The 13,687-nt window shown below is 38.6% G+C and overlaps 1 protein-coding gene across 10 annotated transcripts in view; it reads left to right on the forward strand.

Moving 5' to 3' along the window:
- LOC131332044 (uncharacterized) overlaps nt 1-13,687 on the forward strand; it is a 44,705-nt gene that overhangs the window by 476 nt on the left and 30,542 nt on the right. For 2 of the 10 annotated variants that reach the window (XM_058366074.1, XM_058366076.1), the window contains exons 2-12: nt 3,806-4,161; nt 7,398-7,460; nt 9,882-10,228; nt 10,349-10,433; nt 10,548-10,625; nt 10,710-10,769; nt 10,882-10,986; nt 11,566-11,673; nt 12,956-12,997; nt 13,161-13,271; nt 13,421-13,530. In XM_058366074.1, coding sequence (XP_058222057.1) covers nt 3,964-4,161; nt 7,398-7,460; nt 9,882-10,228; nt 10,349-10,433; nt 10,548-10,625; nt 10,710-10,769; nt 10,882-10,986; nt 11,566-11,673; nt 12,956-12,997; nt 13,161-13,271; nt 13,421-13,530 — 1,307 coding nt within the window. In that variant the 5' untranslated portion in view covers nt 3,806-3,963. Of the gene's footprint in view, nt 1-3,746; nt 4,162-7,397; nt 7,491-9,878; nt 10,229-10,348; nt 10,434-10,547; nt 10,626-10,709; nt 10,770-10,881; nt 10,987-11,565; nt 11,674-12,955; nt 12,998-13,160; nt 13,272-13,420; nt 13,531-13,687 lie in introns of all 10 variants that reach the window. The other 8 variants (XM_058366067.1, XM_058366070.1, XM_058366073.1 and 5 more) reach the window with 6 other exon arrangements.

Below are 13,687 nucleotides of genomic sequence, written 5' to 3' on the forward strand. Positions count from 1 at the left end.
ATAAGTACACTATTAGCATGACCTATTTTATTTTATGATGTTCTATTATCTATGCTTTTTATCATCCATGTCGTGCTGTTTTTACTTAATTAGCTCTTTTTTCTTTAACCAAAATACATTTTATCTACGGGATAAATAGTTACTTCATTACTAAAAATCAGTGTTCTAAAAATTGTTAGGTGCTAGTCGGGCGGAAGAGGGGCGCCTAACGCCTAGCAGCTGACAAATCGCACGCGCCTAGGTTGATTTTAATCTATGCATTGGACCCCCACCTAGACCAACTTTTAGAACACTGCTAAAACTTACTAGCACACTATTAGCATGACCCATTTTATGATGTTCTATTACCTATGCTTTTATCATCTATGTCATGCTGTTTTTACTTAATTATCTCTTTATTCTTTAACCAAAATACTTGTTATCTACGGGATGACGGGGAACATAGCATCTACCTTGATTTGGGAGAACTTGATTCCGAGATAAAGGTTAACCGTTAGGACATCTCCAATCTGTAGCGGGTGCTTTCTTTGGTTAACTAGATTCGTTCTCTTTCCTTAATCAGCGATCGTTAACTGCCATCACGCTTCAATTCCTAGGGCAGTTTGTAAATTGCCAAGGTACTAGGGTCAAAGCTAATTTAGTATTGTCTGAAGGTGACAATGTTTGAAGATTTTTGACGGGGTAGTGACTCTAAAGCGTTGATCGGAACCAGGTTGTAGGGCATGGGGGAAGTTTGGTTCATGTTGGTTGCATCTTTAGTGATGATTAGGTGTGGAGAGCTGGTGGTACCAGAAGAGATATCACCGGCCAGAAGAGATAGGTAGATTGTTAGGATTGAATGCTATGGAACATACTTCAGTTTGTACACTTGTGACTTTTCGCTTAAAGTAGTTATCGAAATTTTCGGATTCCTTGTGAGGAGTTTGAAGAGGAGGCATCGATGCTGGAATGGTAATTGGAGCAAAAAAAGAGGCCGAAGAGAGGTGTTATGCAGGTTATGTGGGAGAAGCAAAGATTGATTGCGAGTGAGTTAAAAAGTGGTTAGTGAAAAAAATGTTGGATAAGAGGGGTAAGTGGAGGGGATTTATGTTGGCTGCCCTTGGGGTTGATTAGAGTATTGGATTGGCTAGCATTTTTTTTGTTTCTTTATTGGTATTTTGGCCTTTATGATGTTTGAGATGTTGTAGAGATTCACTTCTCTCTTTGTACTATTTTATGCTGCTTTTGTCCTTGGCTGTTGCCCCCTTACACCTCTCTTACTGTTATCTCTAGTAGTACCCAATCATATTGTTTTAAAGTCATGCCCTGTTCGTTTGCCCACGCTCCCCTATAAGAAGAAAATAAAGAGAAAAATTATATGATGGTGTAATTTTAATGATGTATGAAATGCTCCTTCGTTTTCATCCTTTCCTACTTATGTCAGGTCAACATATGCACCTTTGTCTTTTCCCAAGCTTAATTGCAATCTATGCTGCATACACGTACTTTGCCGCCTCTAGCCAAACGTCCCTTAAAACCTGCAGGAGGTGAAGGTCATTGGCTTGACCGTGAACTGTGGTATCTGGTGGGACTATGGCCTCCCTCCCACTATGGCTTGTTCTACCTTCCTTTATCTATAGGCTTAAGAGTGCATCCCATATCATTGCTGTCAAGGAAGCTTGATGGAGTTGCATATGAGGATATTGCATTCTATTAGCATGACCCATTTTTTGATGTTCCATTACCTATGCTTTTATCATCCATGTCGTACTATTTTCACTTAATTATCTCTTTATTCTTTAACCAAAATACTTATTATCTAGGGGATGACAGGGAACATAGTATCTACCTTGACTTAGGAGAACTTGTTTCCAAGATAACGGTTAACCGTTAGGACGTCTCCAATCTGTAGCGGGTGTTTTCTTTCGTTAACTAGAATTGATTTATTTGCTCAATCGGCGATCGTTAACTGCCATCACGCTTCAATATTCCTAGGATAGTTTGTAAATTGCCTGGGTACTAGGGTCAAAGCTAATTTAGTATTGTCTGAAGGTGACAATGTTTGGAGAATTTTGACTGGGCAATGACTCTAAAACTTTGATAGGAACCAGGTTGTAGGGCATGGGGGAAGTTTGGTTCATGTCGGTTTCATCTTTAGTGATGATTTGGTGTGGAGAGCTGGTGGTACCAGAAGACAAATCACCAGCTAGAGGAGATAGTTAGATTGGTAGGGTTGAATCTTATAGAACATACTTCAGTTTGTACACTTGTGACCTTAGAAGCACGGACACGGCACGACATGGACACGCAGATACATAATTTCTCTGAAAATTAGGACACGGATGGGTTGGGATATGTAGAATAAAATACTCATAGATAATTTTAATATATTTTATATAAATAAATATATGTTATACAAAATTTTAATTTTTTATATCTTTTTCTTTCAACAGTTAGTTCTTTTTTGTTTTGACATAGAAAGCCTTAATAAAAGAAGTTCTGATCCAATTTAACTAATAAAGATGGCCAAAGTCTAAACCATATAATAAAAGAATAGAGCCCATAAGAGATAGAAGGAGAGTGGCCCAACCCAAGAATAGATGCCCCAACCTATCAGCCCTAGACCTGATACTAAAACAAACAGTAGCATCAGCAGAGCAGTGATCGCTGCTGGACAGATTCTCATCGTCGGCGCATCAGCTTTCTCTCTCTCTCTCTCTCTCTATCTCTCTCTCTCTCTCTCTCTCTCTCTCGATCTTGCTCTCTCTCTCTGTCTCCGTCTCCGTCTCCCCTCTCCTCTCTCCCTCCTCCCTCCTCCTTTGTGTCAGAGAATTCTCACCGGCGTGTCCCTCACGTGTCCTGAAAAAAAGTTAAAATAATGGGACACGGTCAACGACACACCATTTGTCACCAGACACAGTCAAAGGCGTTCGGGACACATGTCTGGGATGTGTCCGGACATATCTATGTCCCCGACGTCCTGGATACTGGTACCTGAGGCTGATATGCGTGTTGCTCCTTAGCTTGTGACTTGAGTGATGGAACTAAGGCGTACTGGTGTAATTGTTTAATTTAGTTACCGAAATTTTCGGATTCCTTGTGAGGAGTTTGAGAAGGAGGCATTGAAGCTGTAATGGTAATTGAGCAAAAAAATAGGCCAAAGAGAGGTGTTATGCAGGCTATGTGGAAGAAGCAAAGATCGATTGTGAGTGAGTTAGAAAGTGGTTAGTGAAAAAAAGGGTTGGATAAGAGTGGGGTAAGCGGAGGGGATTTATGTTGGCTGCCCTTGGGGTTGATTAGAGTATTGGATTGGCAAGCATTTTTTTTTTGTTTATTTATTGGTATTTTAGCCTTTATGAGGGTTGAGATGTTGTAGAGATTCACTTCTCTTTTTGTACTATTTTATGCTGCTTTTGTCCTTGGCTGGTGCCCACTGGCACCTCTGTTACTATTATCTCTAGGATGTGGAATGCTCCTTCATTTTCATCCTTTCCTACTTATGTCAGTCTCCATATGCACCTTTGGTTTTTCCCAAGCATAATTGCCATCTATGCTGCATACACGTAATTCGCCACCTCTAGCCAAATGCCCCTTAAAAGTTGCACGAACTTATAATTTGGGTTAAGTATTTGTCATACTTCAAATCATTATGTATTCTTCCGTTAATTTTTACAACTTTTAATGGTGTATAGTCACAATGTTCATTTTCACTATTGTTGTATACGTAGGAGAAGTACATTTTCATCTTAATTCGTATCTCTCTGTAGGTTTTGTAGGTGTTCTACAGCAAATCCCAACATTTATGTGTATGTCTTCGATTCTGCAGATGGTAGCTTGGGGAAAAGAGTTGATCGATAATCGTCACCCCCATCTTTTTCATTTCATTTCTGGCTACACGGGAGGACTGTGACTCACCATCGATTATCATCTCGTCATTGACGTAGTGGTTCAGGATCAAAATCCCTGGAAACCTGGACAGCAAAGATGGATGGCAATGGTGGCATGGACGGAGGAGCTAATTTGGCACATAAATTTGGTGGTTTAGCTTTGAGTAGTTGTAACAACGGTCCTCCCAACTCCAACTTAACCTACAGCAATGACAACGGCAACAACAACAACAATGATGGCTTGTTTCAGGTCATTAAAGCTGTCGAAGCTGCTGAGGTCACTATCAAACAACAGGTCGTACATCATTTTCTTACCTTTTTCTGTTATATTTGACAAATAATCTGAATATACGCGCACTGCTTGTTCTCAAGTTAGTTTCCAGTGGGTGGTCGTTCTTAACACACTGGAATATCTACCGTGTATTATTGGTGGGGTTTAACTTCTAAATTTCTTCTCAATTTCCCATATATTGTGTTTAAGGATGGTGGCTTGAAACTATTTGAAATCTAGGTTTGGAATTGGTTAAATATTTCCCCCGGTGTATTGGATGATATTGTAGTGATGTTCATAGAACTCTTTTGCCTGCTTGGATTGAATACGGTTATTGGTAGGTATAATGGGTTGATATTTTTGTCAAGAGTTTCAATTTTCTGGCTGGACTTTAGCCAAGAAAAAGTATTGAACAACTTTCTTAGATCCAATCCTTGCACTTGTGATGAGAGGAAAGCATAGAATATCCGGTATATGTGATCATATACCTCCTCCATGTTCACATTCCTTGAAATGCTAACTATTGGCCCCTTTTTGCCTCGAGTCAGTATTATCTCCTGTAATAATTGCTCATCCTGGATTTTAATTGTTGCGGATTCTGAGTTTTCCACTACGTTGGTATGCATTTTGAAGAGTAACCATTGTCCGAACTGATGAACCAAGTTATCTGTTAAGAGAGCTTTGCAGAAAATTGCTGTTACTCTTTTATTTTTTGATAGATTAGTTAAGGAACACCCGCAACCCCCCCCCCCCCCCCCCGGCAGGTAAATTTTTGTATAAAACAATATATATCTATTACCTCAAAATATCCGGGAGAAAAGCATTAAATTTTATTTTCGAAGATCATCAGTGTTCAACAATTTTTTGGGCCTCGCTTAGTTTTGGTCCTATAGATACTCATGCAAAGTTCTTTGAGGTAGGATTGGTTAGAAACTTGGCTCTATCTTCAATGCACTTGGGTGCGGGTGTTGTGTTGGTACATATCTAAGTGTTGGATTCACATACATAGACACGACAGAAGATGCATATTTCATGATTTTATTTTATTTAAATGGTAGGTGTTCACAGTTGTGTCATTGTTAGTTTCACGCCATCATCTCCTTATCCATTCAAATTTCAATGGCACCTCCAGAAAATCAACTTGTATTCGGTCAACCTCATAAGAAATCCTTAACAAAGATGAACGTGATATAGTAATATTATGGTTTGGACAACAAATGGCAAAGACATAAATGTTTATAATTATGTTTGGCGAGTTATTGAATTTTTAATTGTGGTGCACGTATGCCACTTTCAATTTCGTAACATGACAATTATTTCATTGATCTCCCATTTAGTGCCGCATTGGTTGCAAAAAGGGGAAAGAACCTTGTTGCCTTCTATTTAATTAATAAGAGTATAGGCATTCAAGCAGGATGAATTGGCAAGTGTATTACCTAATTAGAGAATAATACAAAGGGTTCCAAGATAATTGTTTGTGGGTACAATGGATTGAGCTGAAGTTAATTTGGTATTTGGAGTAACGAAGTGGTTTCAGATATTAATTTATCATTTGAGTTCCAGTATTGAAGTATTAGATTGCTCATTGTTTTTCAGGTTAGTCAATATATATGTATGACCACAAATATGAAACTGCTATATCATGTTTTCCTAGTGTTACTTTCCAGTTGAGGATGTTCAAGTGAACACTTCCATCATATGTCCATGGGGAGTTTTAGAACTTCTTTGTTGGAGAGGGACTACGGTTTGGAGGAGAAGGAGAAGAATTTGGGCTATGATTCCTTTGATTGATGTGGCTTATTTGGCGCAAAAGGAGTCTGCGCCATTGGATGGCTTGGAGGTCCTTTGATAGACTTTTAAAGTTTGCCTATTATTTGTTTGCTTATGGATATCATTCCGTTAATACCTCTTTCTTCAATATATTTCAAGATTAAAAAACTAATGGAACATGTTTGGATGCTTGCTAGACATTGATCGATATTGATTGTACACCTTCTTAGAAGTGTCTGTGCTTCTTAGTGTGATGCAGATACCCGAATTTTACTTGTTTTTGATAAGTGATCAATCTTTTATCTTATGTGGATTCTGTTATAGCATATAGTGATGTAGCAATATAAACACCATGGAAATCAGCTTTTACACCCCAAGTTTGACTTGCTGGTTGCTGTAGTCCGATTCCTAAGTGCTGCTTGTTTGCGGTTAAGTGCCCTGTTTGTGGGTAGGTTTATATGTTTAGGGGCTGTTTACTGGCATTTAGTGTATAAATAAGTCATGTAAGCACAGTTTAATTCCTTCTAGTTGAAAGACCATAGAATATTGCTTAGAGCAAAGTGGTTTTCTTTGTCCTCCTGTTCTCTTAACCTTAATGAAGAAAAAAAGCATTTGCAATTGAGTCCAAGACATGTTTTGTTGTGTGATCAACAAAAGAAGTGCTCTGATCCTATCTTTCATTGAGAGGAATTTAGGTGCGCGGACCACTTGAAGTGGAACAATTTGTTAGCTGAATAAGGCTAAAAACTACTCCCGCCATCCCACTTTAAATGTCCCCTACAGGAATCCGTGCATTTTCAAACCCCCCCCAAAAATATTTCTACGAATTATTATTTTTTATTTTCTTACACCAAATTAAGGTACTCAATGAGTACTTTAATTTGGTATTGAGTACCTTAATTTGGTGTAAGAAAATAAGAAATAATAATATGTAAAAATAAATTGCACGGATTTCCGTAAGGGACATTTAAAGTGGGACGGGGGGAGTAAATAGTAAACCGTGAGTACGTGAAGCTTTTATTACATGATACTTTTTGAGGGCAGCAATATTATTTCCTGGTTGAAGTCAGAAACTACATATGTTAACTGTCTTTTCTTCTTCCTCTGATGCATGCACTTGACATTCCCATCATGCTTCCATGGCTGAATTTAGTGTTTGTGTATGCGTCTTCCCCTGAATGGTTCTTCTCCACGAGTTTCACTCTGTTAGAAAACATTTATTTAGTTAAATTAACTGCTGTTGATTAGACCATTCCTCGCACATCTCGTCTAGATTTACCTCTCTCTGACTTGGGAGTATGGTAGAGAGATGTCCAAGTTAACTGACTGCTACATTATATGCATGTTAATGGGCCAACTATGTTTCTATTTGTTGTTTATCTGTAATGATATATGGTATTGTCAGTGGCTTGAATATGTATGCGTCAATATGATTAAAAATACCATGTGTTAAGACAGAGTGCTCATTTTGTCTCGTGTGGCTTTTCCAGGCGGAGGAGAATGCTATTTTAAGGACTGAACATCAGATATTGCGTCAGGAACTTGAGAAATATGTATGTTGTAACATCCTTTCCAGAAAAGATGTATGCCTTGTTTCAGTTCCATGAACTTCAAAAGCAAACTCTATGTCATCATTAATTTTGTTTTGCGAACTAGAGTGTACATTTCTGTACATGCACATATTTACCGGTATGCATATTGATGGGTCTTCTAGTAGTGTACGTAGAATTGCTTTCATTGAGATTGATCCAATCAATACTTCCTTAGAATATGACAACCTTGGTGGCAGCTTATGCAACAATATGTGGAACACTCTGATTCAGAAGACATAGGTTTTCTCTCATGGCTTTAAGAGTTTGTCATGATTTGTTTAGTTGTTCCCATCAAATAGCTGAAATGTTTTCCATTTCGTAGGAGACATATGAAACACTAGTATTTTTCTTTCATACCAAAATTTCCATCAAGACAGACCACAACATAGCGAGTGCGCCAAAACTCGCGTTACCACGTATTTTGAAATAATACATAGAATGATTTGCCTCAGGTTGGGCTGCCTGATATAGCTTATTAGTTTGCTAGATGGGGGCCAAGCAAGATAAATAGCTAAACAATAACATATAGTACTATGCGTGTTGGTCTTATCTGAATTGACCTCTTCGAGATTTTTTGATTTAGTGTTCCCAAAATCCTCCAGCTGGGTTTTACTTTGAAGGCTCTCCATGCACCCCCATCAGTAGAACCTGAATAACACAATGATGTAAGACTTGACACCTTAATTGTTTGTCATATGATCAAAATTTCAGTTCTTGTCCTTGTCTATCCTAAAGGCTTTGTTTGATCTTATCAGTTAGGAATTACATAACCCAGAGTGCCTTTGCACTCTTGTTGAATATAAATTGAAATATCAGGAGTTTCAAAGGAAGTTAAACATAACTCAGAATCCACCGCCTCCGTAGGACGTCAAAGCATTTCCTGTCTGAATTCTTCAAGTGAGCAATCAACTTAATCATAAACCTTTTGGAAGTCCCATCTGGAGATGGTACATTCATTCCAACTGTTACTAACAATTGTTGATTAGCAAGAATTGGAACACCCTGAATCTCTCCTCTTTGGGAGGGGGCGCACTGCAAGTCTTCTAACATATGGTGAGGGAACTGTGGCAAATTTTCTCTTTGTTACTAGAGACGAGTAGTCAAACTAGCAGGTCTCATGAGCTTCATTTTTTATCTTCTCAATGGGAAGTCAGCAACATAGGGAAGGTTTTCAGTGTAACTCCCAATAACTTCCATAACTTGTCCGTCCTTGCGTGTCCTAAGAATCTTGACACAAGGCCATTCATAAACCTTGGGTCCGCAGACCTTATACCTAACCAAGCTGGAAGTGACGTTTAGTATTTGCTGTCTCCTTCGCTTTAAAGCCATATCCGTTTTCTGTAGTCATTGCAAATCAATCTGCACCTGTTACAAATTATTGCAAGCATAGTCACTTGCATAGAGTCTGGATTGCATCATCAATTTCCCTATACAAAGCCTGCAGCTGTGGTGCGATCTCAGAGCTTGGATATGATAACATTATTGTCGTTCAAACCTCGGAGTTTTGTGGCTTTACAAGGCTTAACTTGATTTGGGTATTAATTTATAGGAATATAATCGAACAGCAAACCTTGTATGCTAGGGGATGTCCAAGGCCAAGTTACAAGGTGTCACTTAATGAGAGTTATGTCAGAAATCTGCCGAGGAAAAGATGACAGTAACTTTGACCCACTAATTTTTGCATTGAAGACATCTTCTACTTCCCTTCGTACTTGGCACATTGAGATCACCAGGCCTAACTCCTTGCTGCACCGTACTTATTATATTAGTCACTTTGCTTAATTTAGGGCAAATTAAGGTTTCCTATTGCATGTTGTAAATTTCTAAATTTGAAATGTCAATTCTGCTCATTCCGGTAATTTTACACTTTGTTTGGAACTTGTGGAAAAGAGGGGAAAAGAAGAGAGAAGAAAAAAATCTCTTCCATTGTTTGGTTTGAGGAGAAAGAGAGGAGAAAATCACAAGATGCAGTTTTGGGCACGCATAGATTTTTGCCAATGTTTGACGATTCCCTTTATAATTATTTTTCTTTCTCTTGTTAAATTCTCACTTCAAGTCAATCCCTACAATTCTTTCGGTCTTATTATTTTAAAGCCCAACTACATTGCATGTTCGCGACTTCTGTAAACCAGCCATCGTAGTGTCCTACCTAATGTTTGGAAAGTTTCTTACGGTGAAGCCGAGCAAAAGAAAAAGTTTCTTACAGTGAATATGGTGTCAGAAGTGGGCTTTGTGTTCCCAATGTAGTAAAGGATTAATGCTGTACAATAATGCCAATGTTGGTTCTTGTCTCTGTTTGACATGTACCTTTGAAAATTAGGCCTTTGCATATGCAACTAACCATTTGTTACTCAATATCTGAAAATCTGAACTTTCTAGCAGAAAGCTGATAACTCAACAGGCCGAAGACCTAGTCTAATTGATCATTTGGATGGGCATTTTCAAGGGCCACACAGGGGTCATCTAGTAGACTCTGCTGTGGTAAATGAAGGAGGTGGGGTTGGAGGCACTGGCGACACTTTTCTAAATGATCATTCTGAGGCCTCGGTTCAACAACATATAAGGCAAAATAATGAGAATCGGTCCATACAAGCTCGTTCTGAAAGCCACTTAAATAGTAGAAACATCGATGGGACTGTGAAAGTGCTGTCTGGTGGTCAGAGAACGGTAGATAGTGCTGGATTATCTCAATTTTCTTCACCATCTACGACACCCTTTTCCCCCAGCACGTATGTAGCATCTTATGTAGAAAACATACTCAAATAAAATGGACTGTGAGTTGAATTTTCGGTGATTATTGCAGCGGGTAGTGTATGAAACTGCAAATGACATTGTAGTTATGTTTTTAGGCATCAGCTGAATCCACAGTTAAATTTATCTGGACATGGGCTGATGCCCATGGCTGAAGTTGACAATTCTAGCCTTTGGAAGCAGGTACTCTCTGGGAATTTTTTAATTTGTCATACTGATTGAGGTTTATTTTAGTGAACGTAATTCTATCTTTATGAACTTCATGCCTCTTTTTGATGAATATAAATATGCTTCTAGGATCTTTTTGATAAGATACGGGAACATGAAGAAGAGATTTTGCAGTTGCGAAGACATCTTGGCGACTATTCAATCAAGGTGAAAGGCTCTGATCTTCACACGTTGTCAACTTCGTTCCTTGTCTGTTCTTACTTCCACTTCTAAAATGACAACTGTTTACAGGAGGCACAAATAAGGAACGAGAAATATATTCTCGAAAAGCGCATTGCTTATATGCGTATGGTATGCAGTATTATCGGCATGCTCCTTTCTATAATACATTTTACAACTTCCTCCTTTCCTCTCTCTACATGCCTTTTCGTACAACTAATGGAAATCTTAAATGAACCATTAGGCATTTGATCAGCAGCAGCAAGACCTTGTTGATGCGGCATCTAAAGCCATCTCCTACAGACAAGACATAATTGAGGAGAATATCCGTCTGACATATGCCTTGCAGGTATCTTTTGCCAGATCTAGTTTATGTTTCCCTGCTCATGTAATTTTGCCTCTTCTTTGAAACCGAAAGTGGTCGATTTTCATCTGACATGTTGACAGAACTGTTTCAGGTTTTAAACTTCCTTGAGTTCACTAGTGTTGAGTTAGTCATGCAAAATGATATGTGAGGGTATTGGTAATTTGATGTAGCTATCTTTGGATTATGCTATCAAGTTGTCAAGATATGAGAGATGATGCACCTATATTTTCAATTCATCCTTCCCCTTATGCTCCTTCAGTTCTTTTATGAATTATTTCGGCTCGTCAATGTTAAGCACATATACATTGTCCTTATAACCATCTCATCAATTTCATCAATGCCATTTCCATGAACACCCCACCTCAAAATGAAAAGGACTATTAAAAGAGGAGAATTCCTAGAATATGTTATGGGCTAAGCTAAACTTGCATTATTCCAAATAGAAACATTGTAGTGGCATGGTGTGAAGTGTGAACGGTGTTAAGAGAACAAATTAGACTTGTGCTTTTCATTTTCTTATATTGCTGAATGATGTTTGAGGATGGCCTTCGCTTCTTTTAGGCTGCAGAAGAAGAAAGATCAGTTTTTGTGTCATCTGTGCTGCCTCTTCTCGCAGAGTATAATCTGCCACCAGTTGCGGATACCAAATCTATTGTTGGTAGTCTCAAGGTCTGTAAGAGCTGTTTTAAGTTACAAAATAACTGAACTTTTTTAATCTTCTGTAGTTATTAGCGTTTCGCTCCGAGAACTTTTGTTGAAGCATTCAGCTTGATCCCATGTTTACGGTTGGCTGTTGCAATCATCGTCAGGGCTGCGTATAAGAGATTTGTTCCCTGTTAAATGTTACCTAATAGCACGTGTACATTTCCGAGCCATCAAGGTTGGAAAACAATTGTAGCAGGATTTGAAGCTAGTTTTTCTGCATTTTGGTAGACTATCAATGGGAGAACTATATGACATTAAGTTTGCTTGCCTAGGATAGCTCGGTTTACATGTTGGCGTTGGTTTCTATTAGATCTTGTTCCACATTGGTTAATTATAACCTCCAAAACTAGTATATGAGCCTGGGTGGCCACTCTACTTATAGCCAATTGGTTTTGAGTTGGATGCTTTAACATGGTATTAGAGCCGGGCTTTCAGAGGCTTTTGGGACTTTTTTAATTGATTGTCCTGTTGTTTGTGCCTTAAGTGCACTCGTTGTTCGTTGTGATCCCTCTGTTATGGACCCATTGTCTATCTCTACACGTGCGAGTCAGGGGTCGCACGTGTGGGGGAGTGTTAGAACTTGTTCCACCTGGGTTAGTTATAATCTCCAAAACCAGTATATGAGCCTGGGTGCCACTCCTTATAGCCAATTGGTTTTGAGTTGGATGCTTTAACAGTTTTCTTGTACACTTCCTGTATGCAAACTTACACACCCTTGAAGGCGCCTTTCAGCATGAAATTTAGTTCTCAAAAATTTAATCTTCTGCGGGGATTAGATTATCATCTATCATCTCAGGATGTTTTTAGTTTAAAACCTCTCGAGGATATGCTCTCTTTCACTGAGGAGCTGTTTAAGACATGGTGAGAGAGGTTTATGGTTTTGTAGTGACCTCAACTTGAAGAGTGTCCATTTGAAAATGCATAGTATGGGGAGGGCATTGAGAGCTTGTAAGTATATTGTATACAACTGGTGTATTAAGGATTTAATTAGGTGTGCTGTATTTTTATCGTTTACTAGATTCTTATTATATATCTGCAAGTAGCTGAAAATGAAAGAAGCCTTAGCTAGTTACCTTTTACTACAATTTTCTGTGACTTCAAAGAAAAGCCGCGAATATATGATGTGTGAATCACCCCCCTTAAGTTTTGACTTTTGAGTATTGTGTTTAAAGTCTTAAACCGAACTTTGTTTCCACTTAGTAGACTTGTATTATGACTCTGACTACAAGGAACTTTGTTCTTGCAGGTCCTCTTTAAACATTTGCAGGAGAAACTTATTATTACAGAGGTATACCACATAGATGTGATAGAAATATGAACTTGTGGCATCTCTTCATCCGTTATTCCCAGCAAAATATTGTTATCAAATTTGGACGTACACATGTCATATCTTATTTCATCTTCAACCCATTATATTTCCTGACTTGGAACCATGGCATTCTGATTGTCAGTCAAAGCTGAAGGAATCTCATTATCAATTGACACCTTGGCGTACTGATGTGAACACCTCAAATTTTCCTCTACAATCACCTTCTCATCCTAGTGGTTTAGAATTGACCATGGTATGCGTATATATATGCTTAAAGCTCTTCTGGGAAATTCATGTTGAGTCTCTGGAAAATTTATGTTCACAGAATGAAAATGGGTTCGAACTGGTGCCTCAGCCAGCTTTTTCTAAGAAAACACTCTTATTAGTACTTTTGACCAACAGACAACTGCAGATTGGAACACACGGGGACAACAGAACAGTGGTTTAGGTGATGGGCTTGCACAAAGTCTGGAGCCTGATGATATGGTGAGGTATTCACCTCTTGCGAGCAGGTGAGCCTGGTCAATGACCAAATGGAGACTGCTATTGAGAACTGATTGTACCACTACAACACATCAGCTTTTGTTGGTGCGTTTTGTTGTTATTCCATTTTCCTGTTGGTGTATCATGTGGGTCTGAAATGCTCTGCAAAAATGTGTGGGCATGTAT

This window comes from Rhododendron vialii, chromosome 7a (assembly GCF_030253575.1).
Source record: "Rhododendron vialii isolate Sample 1 chromosome 7a, ASM3025357v1".
NCBI lineage: Eukaryota > Viridiplantae > Streptophyta > Magnoliopsida > Ericales > Ericaceae > Rhododendron > Rhododendron vialii.